The sequence below is a fragment of the Aptenodytes forsteri genome, unplaced genomic scaffold (genome assembly GCF_000699145.1).
Source record: "Aptenodytes forsteri isolate BGI_AS27 unplaced genomic scaffold, ASM69914v1 Scaffold426, whole genome shotgun sequence".
Classification (NCBI taxonomy): domain Eukaryota; kingdom Metazoa; phylum Chordata; class Aves; order Sphenisciformes; family Spheniscidae; genus Aptenodytes; species Aptenodytes forsteri.
In genome coordinates, this window is record NW_008794010.1 from 437134 (window position 1) to 459455 (window position 22322).

General features: G+C 39.8%; 1 protein-coding gene across 1 annotated transcript in view; it reads left to right on the forward strand.

The window, feature by feature from the left end:
• The first annotated feature begins 1809 nt into the window (after nucleotides 1–1809).
• Nucleotides 1810–22322, forward strand: part of MYRIP (myosin VIIA and Rab interacting protein) — a 124553-nt gene continuing 104040 nt past the window's right edge. Inside the window, exon 1 of the mRNA XM_019474862.1 lies at nucleotides 1810–2031. Within this exon, the coding sequence (XP_019330407.1) occupies nucleotides 1814–2031 (218 nt within the window). The 5' untranslated portion in view covers nucleotides 1810–1813. The remainder of the gene's footprint in view (nucleotides 2032–22322) is intronic.

A 22322-nucleotide genomic window follows, 5' to 3' on the forward strand; every position in this document is an offset into this window, starting at 1 on the left:
ATGGAGGAGCGATGTGGGGAACAGCTTACTTTTGCTGTTCCCCTAGAAAGATTGTCCCTGTTGGTACCATGGTAGGAGGGAGGAATGGGGATAGTCTAACCATCCCATTTAATCTGTGGGATAGTTCTATCAGTTTACACGAGGAAGCCAGTTTGACTTGCATAATTCGGACATTTCGTCTCTTGCATGATGATCTCTTGCCTTTTTCACCTTTATCGTTCTGTAAAAATGTGGAAAAACAATTAAGTTTTGCCATCTGGACAAAAATTGTAAAGAAAGATTATTTACTTGAAACTCCAGAAAGTATTTACCTGGGTTTGAGCAGCTGGTCTAAGATAGCCAACCTTTGTACAGGGGACAAACAGCAGAAACATACATTGTTTTGAAGTTTTAAATTTGTAAAAGGTGTGTATCTAGAATATAGTTAAATATGATGTATGTGCAAGTTCAAAAATTACATGCTGTAGATCACTGCCTTAATTGCCTTTTAGACTTGAGGTTTAGAATTGACCTGTCAAACTTTCACAAAATAGGCTGTTTTTATTTTGAGTTATGAATCTGAGGCAGAAATGGCAAATAAGATGATGTATAAGCCCAGTAATGCGAGTTTTTTTTAACATTCCAGGCTTGGTTCATAATGATGTTTGTAGGCGATCTTGGTAGAGTTCCTGAATAAGTATGCAATAAGTGTATTCTTTTTTTCCTGTAGCAAGGTATTTAAGCATTAATTTAAGTGTAAGTCAGCATGTCATGATTCTGTCTTCCTGCAACTTAGCCTATCTCTTCTGGTACCTTTAAATTTTGTTTAGACTTTTGTCTTACTCTAGTCTTAGAAGTGGTTCTTATCAGCAATTGGAAATAGTAAGGTAGTCACCACTAATTCTGAGAAATGGAAAGAATGAATATATGTACATGCACACTGATCTATAAGCTTTTATTTAACATGTTTTTCATGAATCCTATTTTTTTTTTCTCTTAACGTATATCCTAGTTGTACATGCCAGAAACTGTGATGGGTTTGCAGACTTGCCTACTTACACAACTGTTCCTTCTGGATGCTTTTTATTACTCATATTGTGGAATATATTGGTTAATTTGTAAAATATCAAAAGCACTGTAAAATGGGAGATAACAAATTACTGAATACCACACACACAATTTATTTTATTTTTTTAATAAATGAGCTTTTCTGCTGGAATACAGAAAACTTCAGGGGGTTTGCAAACACTTTCACAAACAGTTGGCTCAGTATTGGTCCTAACTAGTAAAACACTCAAATCTCTCTGAAATGAAGTATGTGATTAACCTTCCTTGACAAATTGGAGCTGTTATGAATAGTATGACCCCATGGGTCAGAACAAAGCAAACTTAGCACTTTTGTTTTCAAAACTTGATCAGTGGAATTTTTTATTAATGTGCACTGAGCCTTTTGACTTTCATAGACTGATTTTTGATTTGTAAAGTGTTCTGAAAGCAGCCCTGAATTCTCAAATGGCACTATGGCTTTGCTCAGCTGGAGCAGCGGCCTGGCTCTCCTGAGGATTGTCTCGCTGGAGCTGGGTGAAGGAAGATTGTTTGCCCTGGTTCGTGACTCAGAGAATTTAAATGGATCGGCTATGGGTGACTCCAGAGAATATAGGAGCTTTTGCTTCCCAATTCTGGATTTAGAATATGCATTTCTGACATTTATTTCACACCTGCAAAAGTTATTTGGAGAGTATAACGTGAAGATGTGGAAAGAGAAAGGCAAAGAGGAGATTTCCCATTGAAATTTTGTTTATATTTTTGTTCTTTTGCTTTTCGTTCCAGTGAAATGAAGCAGAAGTTGGATGAAGAGGGTAACAAGTGCAGCATCCTTTCCAAGCAGCAGAAGTTTAACGAGCATTGCTGTATTCGCTGCTGTTCCCCTTTCACGTTTCTTATCAACAGCAAGCGACAGTGTCAAGACTGCAAGTATAACATCTGCAAGAGCTGCAGTTCTTACCAGAAGAAGGAGAAGGCTTGGATTTGCAGTGTCTGCCAGCAAGCGAGGTAAGGACCTATTGTTTAGCAACCTGTGTAAAGCAGTTGTGGCCTGACCTGAGCTTTTCCGTGTATTTGTCAGGGGTTAACGCTGGCAGGATAGGACATGAAGTACCTGTTTATGTAGGGGTTGATTTGTTCCTGAGGTGTGACGTGCCTGTTTTTTGTAGAGGTTAATTTGTTCCGAGAGTGTTTGGTTACCTGTTGCGCTTTCCAGGCTTGCTTAGCTGGACTGATGAATCGGCAAGCAGTAATTGGACTTAGCTTGAACAGGGCTGGGATCTCCTGAAATGCCTGGGTTGCTAATGGAACCTGAGCGCAGATGGTGGTAAGGCAGTTAATCATTTTGCTGCAAATCCCACTGGTGGGTGGGGAGTGGAAGGAAGAAAATTGGTGAATAGATCATCCAGCTGTGACTGTGTTTTGGAGTGCTTTTCTAAATGCCAGCTTATTGGTGGGGATGCTTTGGGCTTACTTTGGCAAATAACCAGACAAAATAGCAGTGCAACCTGTTATAATTCGTAACATCTGTTAAGAAAATGCTGCCAGGCTTCTATTTGCAGAGGGTATCAGGGATTTACCATCTCACCCTTTTAAGGCTAACAGAGCCACAACCTTTAAGATAGCACCAGAAAAACAAAGCAAATTCAAGCAAACACATAACAGCAGCAAAGGGGCCATTCCTTGGGTAGTGACTGTGATAGTCCTTCTTGTCTGCGTTGCAGGCCAGGTTCCAAAAGCAGTGGAACCTGCTGTGGTGACGTAGCACTGACCAGGGCCTTTTTACTCAGACAAGAAGGGTGAATGAAATAACTCGATTCCTCATAGTTTAATTTTGAATGTTAGTGACTAAAGCAGCTGAGCAAATGTGACAAAAATGGCTGTTTACCCTTCGTCTTTCCCTTTAGTGGAGAACACAGGATGAAGACAAGAGCTGAGTCCCTTTCCAATGCTGTATGATATTCCTGTGCTCACCAAAGACTCATTGCTCCCACTTGTTTCCTGTTAACACCCACTTGAAATTTAAGCTTTCACATAATATGAAGTGTGTGCCCTTTGACACAGGGCCTGAAAATCATAGGGATCCCAGAGAGATGGTGCTGTGTTTCCAAATGCCAGCCTTTGAACCCAAAGGAGGTTGTGTTCTCCAGGGCACCTGCTCCTTCTCTGCCTTTTACCTTTGAAAACCTACATGCACCCCCTTTCCCCCAGTGAGGGAGCAGAAGAACGACAAGAGTATCTTTTCCAGCAACACAGAGAGCTGTGGAGCTAGTGCTTGTTTCTACTTTAGTCATTGGACCGTTTCATATTACACCTCTTTCTTCCACTTATCCCGAGTTCACCCATACGGGCAGCAGAACAGACAGACAGGTTTGTGGATGCTGATGAACTGCACTTAAAATAGTTTTTGCTGACTCCACAAAAAAGTCTAAGAAGAATTTAATTTCAGAAGAAAAATGTGTAGCTGTATTACAAAAATGCTATTTCTGACCCTTCAAGTCAGTGCTTTTCCCACAGTCCTGTGCAGCCCTCAAAGTCACCCACCTGTAACTCAGTTATAAACATTTTCTTTATTTATGAGACCTGAGATACAGCTTGAGTTATTTTTCAGTGAATAAATTAACTAACAAACACTGCTGCTAATCATTTTATGGTCTGGTTTATTGATTGGACTGTGCGACTTACAGATCCCTGTGGGGGAGGCAGGGGGTGGCATTCCTCAGGGCCTGCTGAGGTGTTTTGGTTTTGGGGGGTGGTGTGGGTTTTTTTGTTTGTTTTTAGCTATCAGTCAGTATTTCTTACAGGGGGAAACACCACAGTCTGTTGTGAGTTCCTGTCGCTTTCTCAGTGACTTATCCCTCAGATGGAGCATGGACTGTGCTCTCCTGCCCCTCCCCAGCTCCTCTTATGTCTTTTATTTTTTCCTTTAATAAGATAGCACAAGTAGTGGAGGTGGTTCTCTGTTTAGCTGCTGCTTGTCTGCGCATCTTAATGCACAATAACTAGTGAGTTAGAAACATCTCAGAGAGGACTGCATTTTCAGGTTGTTCTCCTTCTTTTTCCTCCCCTCCCCATATGTTTTTGCTTAATTCCACAAGAGTTAATGTTGTAATTCTCTGCTGTGCAGAAAGAGTTTGGTCGAACTGGAGAAGTACAAACATATACGGTTCAGACTTCCTGTAATGATGTTTGTGCTCTTCAGCTCTGCTTTAGAGCAGTGCTCGAATAATCCTGAGTTTTATTTCTAGTGTGTATTTAGAATATGTCAACCAGTTCTCTGATGTCGGAAGCAGTTTCTTGCTGTACAAAAGGCTATAAAGCATTCTCAGCATAAATTTTTGTAAAGATGGCTCACCTTATACATTAGAGCTTGAGACTCTAGGTGAATTACGAAGATACATTTTGTTTATGTGCACATGTGAAAATTCTGAAAACTTCCTGTTTGATGTGGGAATCAGAACCAATGACTTGGGGATGGTTAAAATTTTTTGGAAAGCAATACATTGCATAAACATCACTTGGGTTCGATGGAGGATTTAAAAACCTTCTCGGAGCTGTACCTTTTTCTTTAGACTACCTTATTTCCCATTATCTTCCTCCAAAAGAGTGGCATGAACTTTTGCAGGTTGTAAATAGTCTCCTGGTAGATTCTTGCACCGAGGTGATCTTGACACTGAAGAAAATCTGTCATGTTGAGTTAGTCTCCCAAGGCATGACCCTAGTAGAGATACCTGTTCTATGGAAGTTGGTTTCAATCTTCCAAGACAGAGATCTACATTAACATATAACAGAGAGAAAATACACAGGTCAGCGTTTGAAGCATAGAACGTTTGTAGAAAATTGGGCCAAAAAGTTAGTCTGTGCTTCTTCCAAAAGCAGTAAACTCATCAATAAGCCAATGACAATTTTGCTGTTTCAACTCCTTTAAAGCATATCTCGTGTTACAATGCATCTTTTAAAAGTTACAAGATTCAGCTCAGTACAGAATCTCAATGCTCTGAAGTGTCTTAACAGCAATGGCTGTATAGATCTTATGAGGAACTGGAGAACCTTCCTTCAGTTTCCCAATTTTCCAGATTTAGCACACATTCTCCTAATGCATTTTGGTTTAGATTTATCTCTCGATGCCGTTATTAACTTTCTAGGTTTTTTTCTGCTCATATATGTATCTTCTTAATTTCTAAGTATGTTTTGATAAAAATCTATATTATTAATTTCAACTTTTCAATTTCTCTATAGTGCATTTCCATTTCTTACAAAGCTTTGTACAATGTCTCCTCGTTAGATACCCAGAAGACAATGTGTTTTGGCAACTTGCTGAGGTCTGTACCTCTTAAGTCCTCTTGACTAAATAGATTTGAGGCACAGTTTCTTTGCCCTCTGGATTAACGCTTTTGGTGCCAGACAGGGGGGTTCTTTGCTCATTTATTAGAAATAGGGCATGCTTTCCATTTGTTTGAGACCACTTTTCTTTTCCAACCCCCAAGGAGCCATATCCCAGAACACTCTGCTAGTGATACTCTGCTTTCCAGTTTAACACTTGTACTAAAAAAAATCAGAGTAAGCCATTAAAATGCATATTTTTGCAGGTTTTCTAAACCAATCACATTTTACTTCTGGACTGTAGGATGGGTGTATATACAGACCTATCCAAAATAAGGCACACAAACATCTGGCGTTCACCTCAGCTTTTCATGACTATCCTGCGTGAATCCCCCCGCGATCTTCCTTCCCTTCTTCTGGTCTCACCATCTGCATATCAAAAGGTCTTTGTCTCCGTTGTGAGTAGGAGCATGGACACCTAATCCTTTCATGCCTTCACATCCATCTGCTGTGTGATTCTCTCACTTGGCCTCAGAACCCTCGATCAGATGATGAGAGTTCATCACCTAGCAGCCTCTTGCTTAGCTCCCTTGAGCCAGGCTGTGAGTAAGGGGGCATCACCTGGTCTGCAGGAAGTCGTTATTCTGCTTCATAAGAGCTGCTTTGTTGTTGATGGTCCTTTGCCAATGACAGTTATTAAGAAACAGAGACCTGGGCACTGCTCCTTTTCTCCTTAATGATGTTAACTAATGAAAAACACAGCCATGCTGCTGCATACACTCAGACTTCATGCAGTCAAAGTAGTGTTCAAAACGGGTCCCCAAAGTTGTCACACTGGTTTGCAGCACAGATTTATTTGAATGCTTGAGAGAACTGCTCTTTGTTTTAGGCTTTTGTACTCCTAATTTGACTGCTGCTTTAAAAAATAGAAAGCAAGAGAATATCATTTATCTTCATAGAGTCTCAATCCAGAGTTATTTTTGAATGTTCTTTACATTTTCTTTTGAGTTTATTGAGGTGCCCAGTTGAAAGATAGGGTTCTAACTAGACACTAACAGTTTGCATCAGTAGCAAACGTAATTGTCTTACTGGAACTTGAAAAATAATTAGAATTAGATTAATGCATTAGATTTTTTTTAAATGTACATTACAGTGAGACTTGAGGAAAATTTATTAAGGTCTAGGCTACCTGCAGTGCCCTGTATGTTTGTCTCTGACTAGCATGTATTGGGATTAATGCTAATGTAAAAATAGAGCAATGCTTATGATAACATGAAAATTGCAACAGAAAATAAAAATCTAGGCTCAGTGGGCAGATGGAGCACCTTTCAAAGAGACTGGAACTTTGCCAGCCCCAGGAACAGTCCTAAATAAAATCTTTATATTTCAGATGGTTTTGTTTGGAAGGCCCATTCACTGTAATGTGCTTTAATGTCAGCAGAATGGAGTGTATTTTTGTGGAAACATGGTAAAGTTGATAGTAGATGTGATTTTAGCCTGCCAAAGGATACATCCCTTCTGCTTAGCTGATGTAAGTTTTAGTGTAAAACTCTTCACAGTCTCTACAGGGAAAAAAAAAACCGCCAAAATTTGGCAAAACCTTGGGATGGGTACTTGAGAAAATGAAGTACTCCTAGTAAATAACTAAACCTTGTATTTGTTGATGCATTCGGCTGTAACAAAACAGTTGGTTTCAGGACTTAGTTGTGGAAAGCTAATGAAGGTATAATGCTGCTTAGCAATCTTGTTTTGCTTTCAAGCAGGCTAAACCATCTGGTAAAAGGAAGCTGAAATATCTTTTAGATAGTCTGCCTCAACCACAGCTTGGAGCTTTGTGTATACCTTTGTGAGAGTTGTGTATTTCTGCTGTCTGAGGTTCTTGTCTGACATTAGAGAGAACTTCTACAGAACTTGGAAGCTGTGACTTTGTCATGTAAATGCCAGGAAATGCATTTTCCTTCTGAGATAGAATTGGATAGGAACATTCACTTGCTGTGTGGCATAGCAGAAAAAGATAAAGTTTTAGCTCTGCCTTGTGCATGTTGTCTTCTCTGGACCCATATGGGTCTTGTTCTGCTTTTTTAAAAGTCCTCTGAATGATCCCATTCATATTGTACTTAAAGGATTTACTAGTTTTAAATAAGTAAATAGCAGTGAAAATTATTTTCCTCAGCTGTATGTACTTGTAGAAATTGATGCAATTCCTTCCAAAAATGCCTGCTGCTCTATTCCAATTTTCTTCCTCCTCCTTCTCCCACCATTCTCTCTCTGGTTTATATCCTGTCTCTTGATCTCCATCTCCTTACCATGCTTAAGCGTTACAGTGGATCACAGACACCATATCCTTTTGCTTACAGTACCCACAAAGAGCAAGGGCAATAGCTTGGATTTTGCACAAGAGCCAGGAACAGTCTTTGGTTTATAGTTGTTCCCTAGCTAGAGGAGGAGAGAGAGAAATGTGCAAACTGTTTGCTTTGGCAGGTTGATCTCTGCTGGATTTTTTGCTATTCTGATCTGTCTTAATTATTTCTGAAGTATGCACTGTGAAGAATTCTGGTTCTGCTAGACAGAATAAAGCTGTACTTGCATAACACATAGCAGACTGCAATGCTGCACTCAGCTTTAAGAAAAGTATCTAAAAATGGAATTGAAGAGAAGAGCAGGAAAGAGAGGTCTATTAAAACGGCTAAATACAAGTGCTAATTAGGCGATCTTTTCTAGCTTTGAGTAGCCTTGGAAGTGAGTGTGTGGCTGAGTGTCTGGAGGACTAATGAGTGTTTTAGGAGCTCTGGATTCCAGTTTTAGCTGTTCACATGATTGGCAAGTGACCTTGGGGAAGTTTCCATATCTCAGGTTTCCCCACGTGCAGAATGGATGTAATGATGCTGAGCTCTTGGAGGTCAGTGGTTGAAAAGTTAAATGCTATGGCTGTAGAGTACTAAGTATTATTAATGTACTGTTATTATAGAAGTTTTGCTGCAGTCAGCATGGTTAAAACCTTTGCTTCATGTGTTGCAGTAGCACAGAAAAGTAAGTGCTTGGATTCTTGTAGAGAATGAATGAGGATAGAATATCACAGCTTTATTTTCAATGTTAATAAAGAAATGTTTGCCTGTGTTTGGCCCCGCCTACCTTCGGCAAGTCATAGTAAGAGAAGTTACCAAACATTTTCCCTAGTAGAAATAAATATTATGTAAATAGTGTGCAAAAATATTGGGACTGCTGAACTGGGAGGAGGGGAATATGAAAGGATGTACACAGTTTTTCCACATAATAAGCAGCATACAAATTATGGATCGGACTTATTTAGCCTTTCAATTTTGCAAAAGCTGATGGACTTTCAGTGAAGGTGTCAAACTGAAAGCTAATAAAAAAATACACAGGATTCTTCAAGTGCGGGCACTTAAGTGGCAAGTGAGAATATCACCCCTTACAGTAGCTGAAATACAAAATCTTAAGTATCAGGCAGAGTTTAGGGAAGAATTTCCCTTGCATCAGTTCTGTAACTGGGATTTCATGTGCTCTGCACCCTGGCACTGACTGCTGTTGAAGAAGCAGACTTGGAGGGCTGTGGGCCATGACAGCCCCTACACTGGGTTGGTGGCAGTCAGGAAAGATGTAAGGTTCGTAGTGGTCGAACAAGGGAGAACAAGAGATGGCAATATCTAATTAGAGGGCTCAAATTTACAAAGATGTGAAGTAGTAAAGGATTGCAAGCCAAGATTTTCCTCAAAGAATGAGGAAAAAAAAAGCTATGTCATGTCAAAAACCAGTCTGTCATTCTGACTCCTGGGTGGTCGACTCAATAATGCTTGTACCTCTCTTCATTTTCCAGTATGATGTCAAATTTATGCATCCCTTATTAATGCGGTGATTCTGCCTAAAGCAAGTCCACTCCAACTAATTCTTGGTATCAGTAGTATTACTATTCTTATTTTTAAAATGTATCAGATGTTTAATCTGCTGTCTTTTTTCCTGGAGAAGAAAGTGATTCTTTCCTTTCATACTGCCTTGCCAATGATTTGATGTTTTCACATGCTTGCAAGTTGAGAAAGTTGTTCCTGGACCTATACAGTCTAAGTAGGGTGATCATTCCTATGTGTTGTGATGGAGTTTTCTTGGTTGACAGAGAGGATGAGGTTTGTCTTTCTGATAACGCCTCTCCTACAGAAGACTTATGAGTAAACTGAGGCAAGCGTTAGGACTGATGATTATAATAAACTCAACATGTCTGGGCAGTTTTGGAGTCTAATAAACCCCTCTGATTATCCCATGTTTGGTCCTCTTTTTCTCTCCAGCTGGTGCTGCTGCCTGCTTTTGGGTGACCCTTACAATGTTTCTCTGATCCCCTGCAGGACACGAGGTAGTTCTTTTTGGGTTTCTGAGGAGAGAGAGCATTTTGGCTCTGTTCTGTGTTAACGTTAGCTGAAATGCAAGACCCTGTGCTTCAGAGCAGGAGCTTCTCAGTCAGGCTGATCTGTAACATTCAGGAGGAGATGTTTGCTGCACAGGCATTTCAGCCACCACTCTCCTCCCAAGCTCATGCGGCAGCGTTGGATGATCTGCTGGCCTTGGAACGTTCTGGGACATCCCTCAGCTCCGGCAAGCATCAGCCTTTCCTTGTCCTCTTCAGGACCACTGGATGTTTACTTGCCTGACAGAGGCTGATTTCTGATTCATGTTTTTCCCTTCTGGGTTGGGTTTCTAAAATCCTCTTAGCATAATGTTGTTTGGAAAACGTTTTTCAAAACATGTTAATCTGAAAAAGCTGTTAAACTTTTTTATTTTAAACAACATTGAACTAGTACCCGTGAAAAACCCCTTGGAAAAAAGTGAAATTTTAAAACTAAATCTGCTGATTTTTATTTTGAATAGAAAAAACTTGTGTAAGCAGAGTTTTTCACAATTTCTTATCTAGATTAGATGTTCGATTTTTGGGTCAAGTCAAGAGTATCTTTGTGCATTAGAATTTCTTTTTCTGGTCTCTATTAAATGGCAACTATGGTGAATTATTTTTTAAGAGGGAAAATCATATTTCACTTGTTATGTCTTATTGTGCCCTGTTATCTTTTTCCCATCATAAAATGCATGTAATAAAGCAAAAAGTCATGCTGTGGTCAACACTCTTGAGGTAGCCTTTAAACAGAGCAGAGTGCACTTTCACATAGACATACCATTGAACATTTTTTAATTATCAATAATGAAAGATTGCTAATTGGCTTGATATACGTTTGTTTCAGCATTTCTTGAGTCTTCAGGTTTTCTCCTGCTGTATTTGTGCAACCGTCAAGCTTTGATGAAGTACAGAAATCAGTCACTTGCTCCAGCTGACACTGACATTGCCACCTCCAAGAGTGAACTCAGCTTCTGGCCTGTTCTCTGCCAGTCCCGAAGGGACATGCGGTGTGCATACTCTTTGCTTTTTCTAATTGGGAAGTCTGACCTTGAAGGTGCTCAGTTCATAATGTTTGGTGGGGCCCGCTGTGAATTTGAGGAACTGCGCATCAAGCGGGGAGGTCTGTGTGGTGAAGGAAGAGTCTTTTCTTACCTTAGGAGTGGAGCATAACTGCTAAGCACCACAAAGTTTTTGCTCCCATACGCTCCTCACAAGGAGAGAAGACTATTTATATCTGTATTGTATGCCCCTCTGTCATTATAAGCTGTAGATAAAGACTTATTTCTACAGTCCACAAGTAATTCAGATTTTTTTGCCAAATCGTATTATTTTTATCCCACTTCCTATGGATCAAAGACGCTCTGTGCCTCATCAGTGCTTTTTTCCTCCAAAAGATTTATCCTGTTAACCGTGAACAACTGCCCAATTATGTGTGGGTATCCTTAGAAGCATTATAAATGCTGTGGTTAGCACAGGTTTTTTTTTTTCTTGGTGATAAAATTGGAAATCCTCCAGACTTGTAGCCACTAGCTGTGAATGGCAATAACAAATGTGTCTTTCCTCTAGCTAATGCACTTTGCAATCAGGAATAGTACTCTCTTAAAAGGTTCTTGTGTTACCGAAGAAGTTAAAGTGAGAATTTAATTTGTCACTTTTTAAAAAGCTTAACCATATCAATAAATAAGTCCGTCTATGCTCCTCTTTTTCAGACCCACCTCTCACATGAAATAGATAGTGAAGCACTTACTGCTTAGTATCTTCAATAAGAATCTATGAGATCATACATTTACGTATTTCATCAGGCAGTAACTCATCCTGCTTCTGTGACTTGGGGGGAAAAGGAAGGTGGAAAAAGCAATTGCCCTGTCTTTCTGCCAAAGACAAGGTTTTCTAAATTTGTATGCAGAATTAAGTATATGGCTTTCTTGTACTTTTTTGTAGTAGCATATCTTTTCTGCACCTAGGTTTTTGTGAAGCCTTACTCCAGATAAGCACTGCTGGAGTCTGACTAGAGAGTTAATTACGCTTCTTGCATCTTCCACCCCCTCAGCTTTCAAAATATGACCCTACACTTGTGGATCATGAAATAAGTGGTAATGCCTGCCAGTTACCTGTACTGGAAGTATGTTTCATGCACTTTCCCATCACACCTGCATCTTTTGCTATAGCTGTCCAGGCAAACATCTTGTTCATTTTAGCTCAGGAGCTAATAGGCAACTCTCGTATTTATTTTGTATTCACAAATAAAATCATGTTAACATAGGGGGAAAACCATCTGTGACCTAAAGCTGTCTTTGAGTTTGCATCTCCATTCATTTCAGGTTGTTGTATCTTTTTTTGCAGAAACAGCTTCAGAAATGAAGATTGAATTTTGACATAGTGCCTAAATAAAAACTAGAAGCTGCCTAAAACCAAAACACTTTTGATTGCAGAAGTTGTGAACTATTTGAAAATACTGTTTGATCATAGCAAAATAAAGCTTCCTGTTCATTTTCAGATTAGTATTGGAGTTATAGTGTGCTTGGGAATTACTTTGATAAAATGTTTTCATCAGAAAGCTGCTGTAGTAAAAATGGAAATTCTTTACAAGCACATACTTGCTTTGACTGGAAAATGATGAGACCCAACATGGAAATTCTGAGAAGGAGCCTGTGAGAGATCACAATTCAGTTGCCTGCAACGTGGGAGCTGAAGTTGAAATCTTTCCTCAGAATCATACCAAATAGTCTTTTGTTCTTCCCATAGCCCCCCAAAATATTTAAAACTCCTATATGTTTCTAGGAATGACCATGGTATTGTTTTATGATTTGACTTTTGTGTCTCGATTGTTGGATGCCAACAGGGAGTTGCTAATGCTTTTCTGAAGTGGTTTTGTTGCTCCCGTTGTTCAGGGGCTGTTCTGTGACCAAGTGGTCTTGCTTCCTCGGCTGAACACTTTCACTTTGGGGAAGCAATCTTTGTAAGATAATGAGGTGGCCTTTGCTGCTGGATTTGTAATACTGCTTGCCCTGATCATTTTGATTTGAAATTTAATGTGCTGTAAAGCTGCTTGTTGTAATTCGGTGAGTGATGTCTCTTGGCAATATGTGGGAGTCAGATGTTGATATTGGTTCTTTTAGGTTTCATCTGTGTTTCTGTCCATTGATATGAAGACTGAGGGGTACTTCTCTGGGCCTCAGCTTGAGAGAGCCTTCCTTCTCTTTTCATGAAGCTCCCAAGAGATAATTCATGGTGAATGAAAGAGTTTGTTCATTTAATTAAGAAATATTATTTTCCATCATCTGTCACACTCTGAGGTTGTATGTGAGGTTAATAGGGCAACAAACACATCATGGTTCACATTGTCTTCGATTTGCTGATGACAGATTTGCTTTGTATTCATGTTTTTTCCTGGCTGGTCAGTGTAGTGGCTTGAATAGTGCCTGGAGTATGGAAACTTGAATGAATGCTTGTGCGATAGAGGACATCAGTGTAAAGGATGGTAGAAATTGCGTCAGTAGTCACAGTTGTAATTTTGTCTCACTGACGTGTTTGCAGGGCTTCGTAACCTAGGGGACTTCTTAGATTCTCCGTATCTCAGATAGTTGCAATTGTTAAAAGCACTTTTGGTCTCAGGCAAGATAAGAAGTGAATTAATAGCTGTTAGAGGCAAGGAAGAAATTTGACTTGTTTCCCCAATCCTGCAAACTCACCAGTAGCCAGACCTCTGTCTGTGATGGCAGTGCATATTTCTGATCAAAAATGCTTTTGGAAATTCTCCTGAGGGGGAAAAAAAACTGTAGAGTGTTTTACTGTGAAGAAGTGCCCACTATGAACTACATTTTGAATGCCTCTATCTCCTGTGCTTCAGAAATCCTGAGCCATTAATTTTTTTGGGGGGAAGTAATTCTATTACACATTTAAAAAAACAAACATTGCAGCTGGTGCCTTTGAGTGTAGGCTTTGTGACCTATGTCAAAATCATAGAATCATAGAATAGTTTGGGTTGGAAGGGACCTTTAAAGGTCATCTAGTCCACCCCGCCTGCGGTGGGCAGGGATGTTTTCAACTAGATCAGGTTGCTCAGAGCCCCGTCCAACCTGACCTTGAATGTTTCCAGGGATGGGGCATCCACCACGTCTCTGGGCAACCTGTGCCAGTGTTTCACCATCCTCAGCGTAAAAAATTTCTTCCTTATATCTAGCCTATATCTACCCCCCTTTAGTTTAAAGCCATTCCCCCTTGTCCTGTCGCAACAGGCCCTGCTAAAAAGTTTGCCGCCATCTTTTTTATAAGCCCCCTTATAAATGCCTTCCTGTGTTTTGCTTCTAGGATCAAAGGGCTATTGGATGTAAGGGAATTTGAGGTTAATATTTTAGAACGTGTCTGTATGATTGTTGCTCCCTGAAACTGTTTCTCTGAGTATAGAAACTGGACCACTCACACAGAAAACATACTTAACAAGTGTCTGTTACTTCTAAACATAGCGTGGCAATAGTGGTTATTTTTCTCATCAGGGAAATTATAATTAGAGATTGAATATTCTTGGGAAACACCAGCTTTCGAAGCAGTATTACAAAGAGTTTGCGTAGCAAGGGTTGGTTTTGAGACCTGCGAAAGTGTAGTTCTCTGAGTCCATTCTGTGCAGTACATTAAAATACCATATTATCCACTTTCAAAGTTTTCCGCGTGCTACCAAAGAAGGTGGTTCTGGCAAGAGAAACAGCAACAAAATAGAGTGAAAGGAGATTGACAGAAAAAGGAGGAGGAGGAGGGTGGGGGGAATAGCATGATTATAGTTTGAAAAATTAGTCATGTAATGTGTCATCGTAATTCCCAACTGGCAATTAAACAGCACATATCTGCATAAAGGATTAGTAACACTGGAGGGTAACGTTCAGGACCTTGAACAACACTTCCAGTATATAATTTGCAGGTTGTTTGACAGATACCTGCCTCACACGTGCCATACGCTACGGTATTCCAGTGCTTACTATAATTAGTCCTAGCAAAACCAGACCTCCAGCTCCATAGCTAGCTGGCTATGACTTTACAATATGCCTATTGCATGAATAGATTTAAAAAAAAAAAATAAATAAATAGGACAGTCAGCCAGAAAAACTACATGACTTATTCCTCCTCACGTGTCAGGGTGCTGTGCCAGCCACCTGCTCCCCGGGGCTGTAGCAGCTGGGGCTCCCCCAGGGCAGCGGGCACCTCCCTGGTGATAAGGGAGGTCCGAGGGCTGGCAAAGGCAGCACTGCTGGAAGCTGAACCAGCTTGTTAGCAGGTATGGGATGCAGCTACACTTGCATGTACGCCTGCTCCTTGGGATGGTCTCTGGCAGCGAGGTCACAGAATAATTCATGCTGGAAGGGACCCCTGGAGGTCTCCAACCTGGTCCCCTTCTCCAAGCAGCACCAGGAGGAGCGGGTTACTCGGGGCTTTTCCAGTTGAGTTTTGAAGGGGCCCCTGTCCCAGTGTTTCACCACCTTTGTGGTGAAAAAGTGTTTCCATGTGTCTAATCAGGATTTCCCATGTCCTCGCTTGCATCCACAGCTTCTTGTTGCTCCCTGGGCACCTCTGAGGAGAGTCTGGCACTTCCTTCCCTGAATCCTCCCACGAGGTGGTTGTGGGCAGCGGTTTGACCCCCAGAGCTTTCCCCTGGCCATACATCCTGCGCAATTTAGGTGACTGTAGATACCTAAAAGTTGAACACTCAAATTTTTTTCATGTTTTTTTCTTTGCAATTAAGAGCCTGAGAAAAATGCAGAGGTAAATTCAAAACCATTCACTTTATTGAGCTCACTGTGGTGGTAATATCACTTTTGTGATACTTGTTTTTAGTGACAGCTCACTTTTGATAGTAGGATTAATGGATGCCAAATAAACTTCTCAGGTGATCAGCATGGACTAGCTACAGTAATAGCTTCTAGAGTAATCTGGATGTGAAAAAAGTTAAGGAAGGCATTTCAGGACATAAATCCTCTTTGATCTGAGATAGCCAGGACTCCAGCCCTGCAGGCTCTTTTGAGTGCTTTATTTAAATCTGCTGACTTTGAAAGGGGTACTGAGCATTGTGTTAAATGAGCATATATGTCAACTCTTGAAGGCTTGCACTGAGTTTGGCAGTGTCCATCCCACAGCTGCAATTGCTCAGATGCACCGGTTAGTGTTAGAGAGTTGTGTGAGGAAATTACTGCCTCAAAATTCTGAAAGTCAGGACTTAGCTCCCAGCTTTACTTCAGATAATCTCCGTCTAAGGGCAGCTGTGTTAAACTTTGCATGCCCCAGTTCCTTTTTGGTGAAATATAATAGATAATGATGGCAATTCCTTTATGTTTCAGTGTAGAGGTTCTAAGGGAAGGACCACCTCTAAATGCTGCCCAAATCTCTGGTAGAGCTGATGGGTGCTACCAGAACGCAAATAGAGATCAGCACCACTTCTAAACTCTCTCGCTGGGTGCCTTCCAGTATGCGGTTTGGCCTTTATGTGGGCTTTGTTAACTCTTGTCACATAAAGTTTCTGCTTCTCTCAGTTCAAATATACTGCTCTGTTTTTTAAAAGGCACATAAATACACTGTACATCCTTATATCCTTTTATGTACCACAATGAAAGTTGCTGCCCAGCATTACTTAAGCTGAAAAGTGTTAGTTGTCAGAATTAATTTTTAAAGTAGAAAGTGTATGTATGCAATCTGATTGACAAAGCCAGGCAATGGCTTCTGAATTGTGCTGAATCTCGTGAGCTGTCTGATATTTGCACACTTTTTGTTTAGGTTATAAAGGCATCATCTTGGCTTCCAAAATTATTTGGACACTTCCATTTTCCTGGGTGATTGCTGATGCTGATTCTGTGCATTTCAAATGTCTTTGGATGGCTTATGAAGGGTAGAAGAACTTCAAATCAAAACATAGCTTTAGCGTATATCTAAAAGTAGAAAATTAATACATGGATCCTTCATGTCTCTCCATGTCGTACATAGCAGATATATATAAGGGCTTGTAGATAGTTAATTTTTTTTATAGTACATGGAGAGAGTAAATATTTTTATTACTCTGGAGGTGGCAGAATTCATCAGGTGGGGAAGTAGGAGGCAGACCTGGATTCTGCTTCCTACTGATAACTTGCTCACCATCTGGTGTTGAGAAGGTCACCCTGCCTTTCCCTTTTTTGCTCCATTATGAGAGAGACATAATCCCTACCTTGATAAAGTGTGTTCATGTGGGCTTTGTATAATTTTTTTTTTTTACTTGAGGTCATACAGACTTGGAGTGTCTGAATAAAACATGGATGTGACAAGCTCCATATGGGAAATCAGGGTTTTGGAAGGCTCCAGGCTCTGATAATCTTACTGTGTCTTAAGAAGGAACCACAGATATGCCATCCAGTTAACTAGGTGAGACATTTTAAAGCTTTTCTGCTTCTGAATCCTCTGTAAGGATCAGTCCAGAGCTTCGTCTCATCTATCAGAAGTAGGGTATCACCAGTCTATTTTACTCTGTTAGCCTTACCGTGTGACCACGTGTACTCTGCGGCCTGCCTGTTCTTGGCCAGAACATGAGTTTGAAGAAGGGCTTTCCAAGGCAGAAAAGCGTAAGTTACTCTGTTTTGCTGGAGGATGGGGTAACCCCACAGGTAGGTCCACAATCAGAAAAGCATCAAGTTGTCTCAGAATTTGCTTCCCTGTGCGCTATAACATGGGGAAACAGTGGGGTGGTGGGGGGACAGGTCTGGGGTTTCTGCCATCAGATCCGAAAAAAACATAGACTTTTAAAATTTGATCATTACTGCTGTTAACTGCTGTGGTATGTTTTTGCTATGGACAAGGCAGTGCAACTGAACCTGAGACACCTGTGGGAAAAGCGGCCTTTCCTGTCCAAATGATTGTCAAGTGAAATCTGAGGAAAGCTCTCTGGCAAATTCTCTTAGTTGATAACATAGCAGATGGGAAATCTTGATCAGAAAAAAAACAAAAACAAAAATAAAGCCTTGTATTTAGTGAAGGGAAACACCTCCTCCGTAATAGCTGTCTTTAGATTCTAGATTTCATGGGGTTTATAATTTTTTTAATAGTGAGACAAAACTCTAAAAATGGTGCTTCTCCTAGTTATCACATAGATTGGGTTTATCATACATCCTAATTTGTGTCTGAGGCTAGCTGATTTGGTTGAAATCGGACAGCTGATATAATAAACTCTAAAACTTCTCTTCTAATGAGATTTTTCACAAGTAACCTGGTCCATTGTGATGGGATTTCTTAACTCATATCAAACCCTGTTCATGGAATCAGCTATGGGTGTACTAATACAAACAGCAGCACCTCCTGTCCTTTCTCTGGGGACCATCAGATGAAGTTTACAAAGAAGATGCATCTGGGGGACCGGGGACAGGAATAAGAGCTTGATGTAAGTGAGAAATGAGATTCTATAAGTCATTTCCTTTTAGCAGGGATTGTAGAGTTATAGTGAGCTAACATATATCCTAAGTGTTTTGTCCTGCATGTTACAACTTCCATTGTTATAACCTATGGAAGATAAAATCAGCATGTAGCAAACTGAATGATGCCCTTCATTTGTAAGATCTGGATCATTCTGCAGAGATGCTCTGTGTGCTGAGAAAATTGTTATTTAAGCAGTATAGATGGAACCTCCCAAATTCCATTTTTTATGTTTTGCAAAAAAACCCCAACCCAATATCTGGTGGGAAAGAATTAGCTTCTTAAGAGAATGCTCTTAACTGGGACTCTGTATTAGCTAGAATTTCCTCAGTAGTGGGAAGTTTCTGTTAAGCTGAGCTGGAAAGCATAACTGCCCTACCATGCTTTTGTGAAGGTTTCCTCTAGCTAAAAATATCTTTTCCCTGTGGTAGCGAAGATTCTGGCAAATCTAAAGAGAGTTGGGGTGGGGAACCAGGTGCTAAATAGCTTTATTGCTTCTCTGTGATGTGACTTTTCCTAATCCCATCAGAACAGCAACATATTGGTTGCTTGGCTTTTTTCCCTATTTGACATATATATGACAAGTAGAATGTCCTTCCCTTTCCTCATTTAAAATGACTAGCTTTCGCTAGTGCACTGTCTTCCTAGATGGAGTAAAATGTTCTGTGGTACCAAAACCCATGCAGCAAATCTTCAGAGCCTCTGCACTGGCAGAGTGCCGTTTCCAGTGCAGAAAGGCTTCCTCCTTTCAGACGCAAATCTCACAGGTCTGTTCTGCTTTTAATTCTTGCTGAATAATTGTCTCCAGATGCTTCTACAGATTCATCTCCGATCTGAACATTGCCCTCAGTAAATGTAGCAGTTACTGCCTCTGAGAGTCTGCAGAAAGTAAAATGATTCTGCCGTTATCCTTACTATTGGGATTTATTAAGACTGCTGCTTTTATGCCTAATAATTAAAAAACCTGCAGTGTCATGGGATGTTGCCGTGGGTCTAAAATAAATTAATTCAAGCTGACATCAAGATTTAAATGAGCTTTGCTTTTTCCTATGACAGGGAGCTGTACTATCCTGTTTTTTGGGGTTTTTTTTTGTTTTTTTTTCTAAATAAATTGCTAAGTTAGACTGTGTGGGTTTGCAATAGAAAAATATTTTTTTCCAAGAGATAATAAGCTCATTCCATGAGGTAGAGTTGCTTAGCTTTCTACTATTAAAACATTATTACAATTTTTGATTATTTTCCTCCACTTACTCCTGTTCTCGTAAGTTTACATTGAAAGATTACAAAATACTTACGGCCTGTTAACTGGTTTAGACAAAGCCTCTGCAAGAAGTCCTTTCAGGTTCTGTGTTTCATTTGATGCCAAGAATTTAGTTGTGTGTAAAAGCACCATGTCTAAAAGGCTTTTCTGTGTATTTACAACCTGTTTGGCCTCGTTACAAGAAGGACACAGGAAACGCTAATTTGGAATATTTAAAAATCCGTAGTGATGCTGTGAGAAGGAGGAAGAACCACCCTGAAACCAAATCTGCCTTTCAGAGTCAGCATGCATATGTCTAATGGGCTCATGCGGTCCTGGTTTAGTTTATGTAAATAAATATTCACTAACATCATCTGTGAAATGTTAGGTGATGTTATTATGCCAGTACTGTTTGTGCTTCCGTAATTGATGTTAAAATGAAGTTAATATTTGAAGCAGAGCTTCACAAGAGAGATACTTCATATTACTCCTAGGTTTAACAAATATATTTAGGGCTTGAAGTAAATATTCTGAAAATTTTATAAGTATCTTGATTAATCTGAATTTAATCTAATTTCAAAATCATTTTTGTCCATAATACAGCGTAATGACAGAACAGGGCAGGCTGTTCAGACTTCCCATTTCACTAAATCACTGAAACCTTTTGGTATATTCGGAGAATTTACTCTTAGGTCATGATTTTTCTGCCATTCTCTATAATTGAAAGTTTTTCTCTCAGCAGGGAATTAAAACATAATGTTTCACTGTCACAAACTCTTAAAATCCCTTTGCTGTCTCAAAATGACTTCCACGTACTATTATGTTCAGCAGCACAGTCGTCTCTTAAAATACGCATTACGCACTGATCTCTTAAAGGGGCTAAATCTAAGCCCTTTCTGGAGAAGGCAGTGAGTTTAAATTTAAACTATCCCTACTATGTTCAGTATCAGCGTATTCATGTTGCATTCCCAAATGAACCACAACTTTTGCTGTGTAACAGTACAGTATGAGTGGGAATGAAAAATGTTCTTTAAAAATCTTTAAAATCTAACCTGGGATTGCGAACCTTGTAGAATTACAGGCTATGATTGTTACCACTTTTAGTTGTTTAAGTTATTCTGCTTTGTGCTTACATATCTTAATGTAGCTGCATCTGTTTGAGATGTAAGTTGACCTTTTAGTTTGCTGGGTTTGGGATAGATGGCACAAATTTACAATTTTTTTTACATAGGTTTACTGCTACAGACTCTCAACTGCAATGCTAGATTGAAATAGGCTTAAAAATTTAAACCAAGTGTTGAAATTATAACAGAAAAAATGCTACATTTTTGAGATAATTTTGGCAGTTCATTTCCCAGTAAAAATACTAGGAATTCCAGCTTGCAAATAGTCCAGGTACTGAGAAAACTAAAGGCAAATGAATAGGCAAGTAACTGTATGCAAAGAAAAATGTAACTTGTATTCTTCAGTGATTTGCTTTCTTTATGCTTTTGTGCTTACACTGGACACCTGCTATTTAAAACTTGAGCCGTTTTCCTAGAGACCTTCCATTTGTCTTTGGTGTCAAACATTTCCATGGTAACATTTCACTTTTCTGTTTTCCCTTTGGCTAGCTTTACCTTGAAATAGAAGAGTTGGTTATTATTGAGAAAAGATACAGTTCAGGTCAATCGTAGTGGTCTTGGATATTTTTACCGACATTATGTTTTATCAGCTAATACAGTAGATTTATTCTTTGCATCGATAGTGATCTAGTTGTCTTTTTTGCTTTTCAATTTCTTAAAAATATTTTTAACATTCTGTATAAGCTTGAGGGCTACGAAAAGAAAATCACTGGGATTGGTTAAAGACAATCTAATGCTCTAAGTATCTCGGTGACACACAGAGATATTTAAAGCGCATTTAAGCTGCAATGGTAAGCACATGAAATATATGCATCTCAGTGATTAAGAAGACTGTGAAGGGATAACTCAGACATGTGCATTACAAATTTTTTTCAGTCTGTGATTTTGAGGGCTACGAAAAGAAAATCACTGGGATTGGTTAAAGACAATCTAATGCTCTAAGTATCTCGGTGACACACAGAGATATTTAAAGCGCATTTAAGCTGCAATGGTAAGCACATGAAATATATGCATCTCAGTGATTAAGAAGACTGTGAAGGGATAACTCAGACATGTGCATTACAAATTTTTTTCAGTCTGTGATTTCTTACTGGTTTGTCCACAGCGCATCTGCCTTACTGTGGTCCCACTGCAGGAGTGAAAAAAGGACTATATAGAGGCTGAAGCACTTGCTTCATTTGTTTCAGAAGCTGGGAGTAATGTGGTCAGTAAGCCAAAAATTGCCCTGGAGACACAGCTTACATTCCTGCACAGGAGTTACAGCTTCTGTATTCCTTCTGCAAAGAAAAAAAAAACCAAAACACAACCAGTCTTCCCCATGTGCTACTAGACTGAGACCTATGTGCATCTTTAGCAAGGTCGGCATGTTTCAGCAGACCTTGCAGGTCTTTGGCACTGGAGGCAAGAGGAGTAGCAGCAGGTGTGGTTACCCTTTGGGAGGCAGTGTGAGACGAAAATGGGATGCTTTGTCAGTCTGTTTCTCAGAGATCTGTCCACAGCAGATGATTCAGGCTCTGCTCCTGCCTTTGCAAGAATATGTGCTTTAGTGAGCATTTAGTGAGCGGATTTTTTTGATGTAGGATGTGTTAGCAAAGTCACACCATTCTGCTGAGTCTTCGTAAACTTCACTGTGGTTTCTCAAAATCACATACTTTTGCCAAATTCTGTGTTTTTTCACGGAGATGCACAAACTTTCCTGTGTCTGTTTCAGAAGCTGTCCTTCACCGCATTCAAGAGCGAAGCATCTCAAAGAAAAGATCACAAGATAAATGTTTTCAAATATGTGAAAAGCATG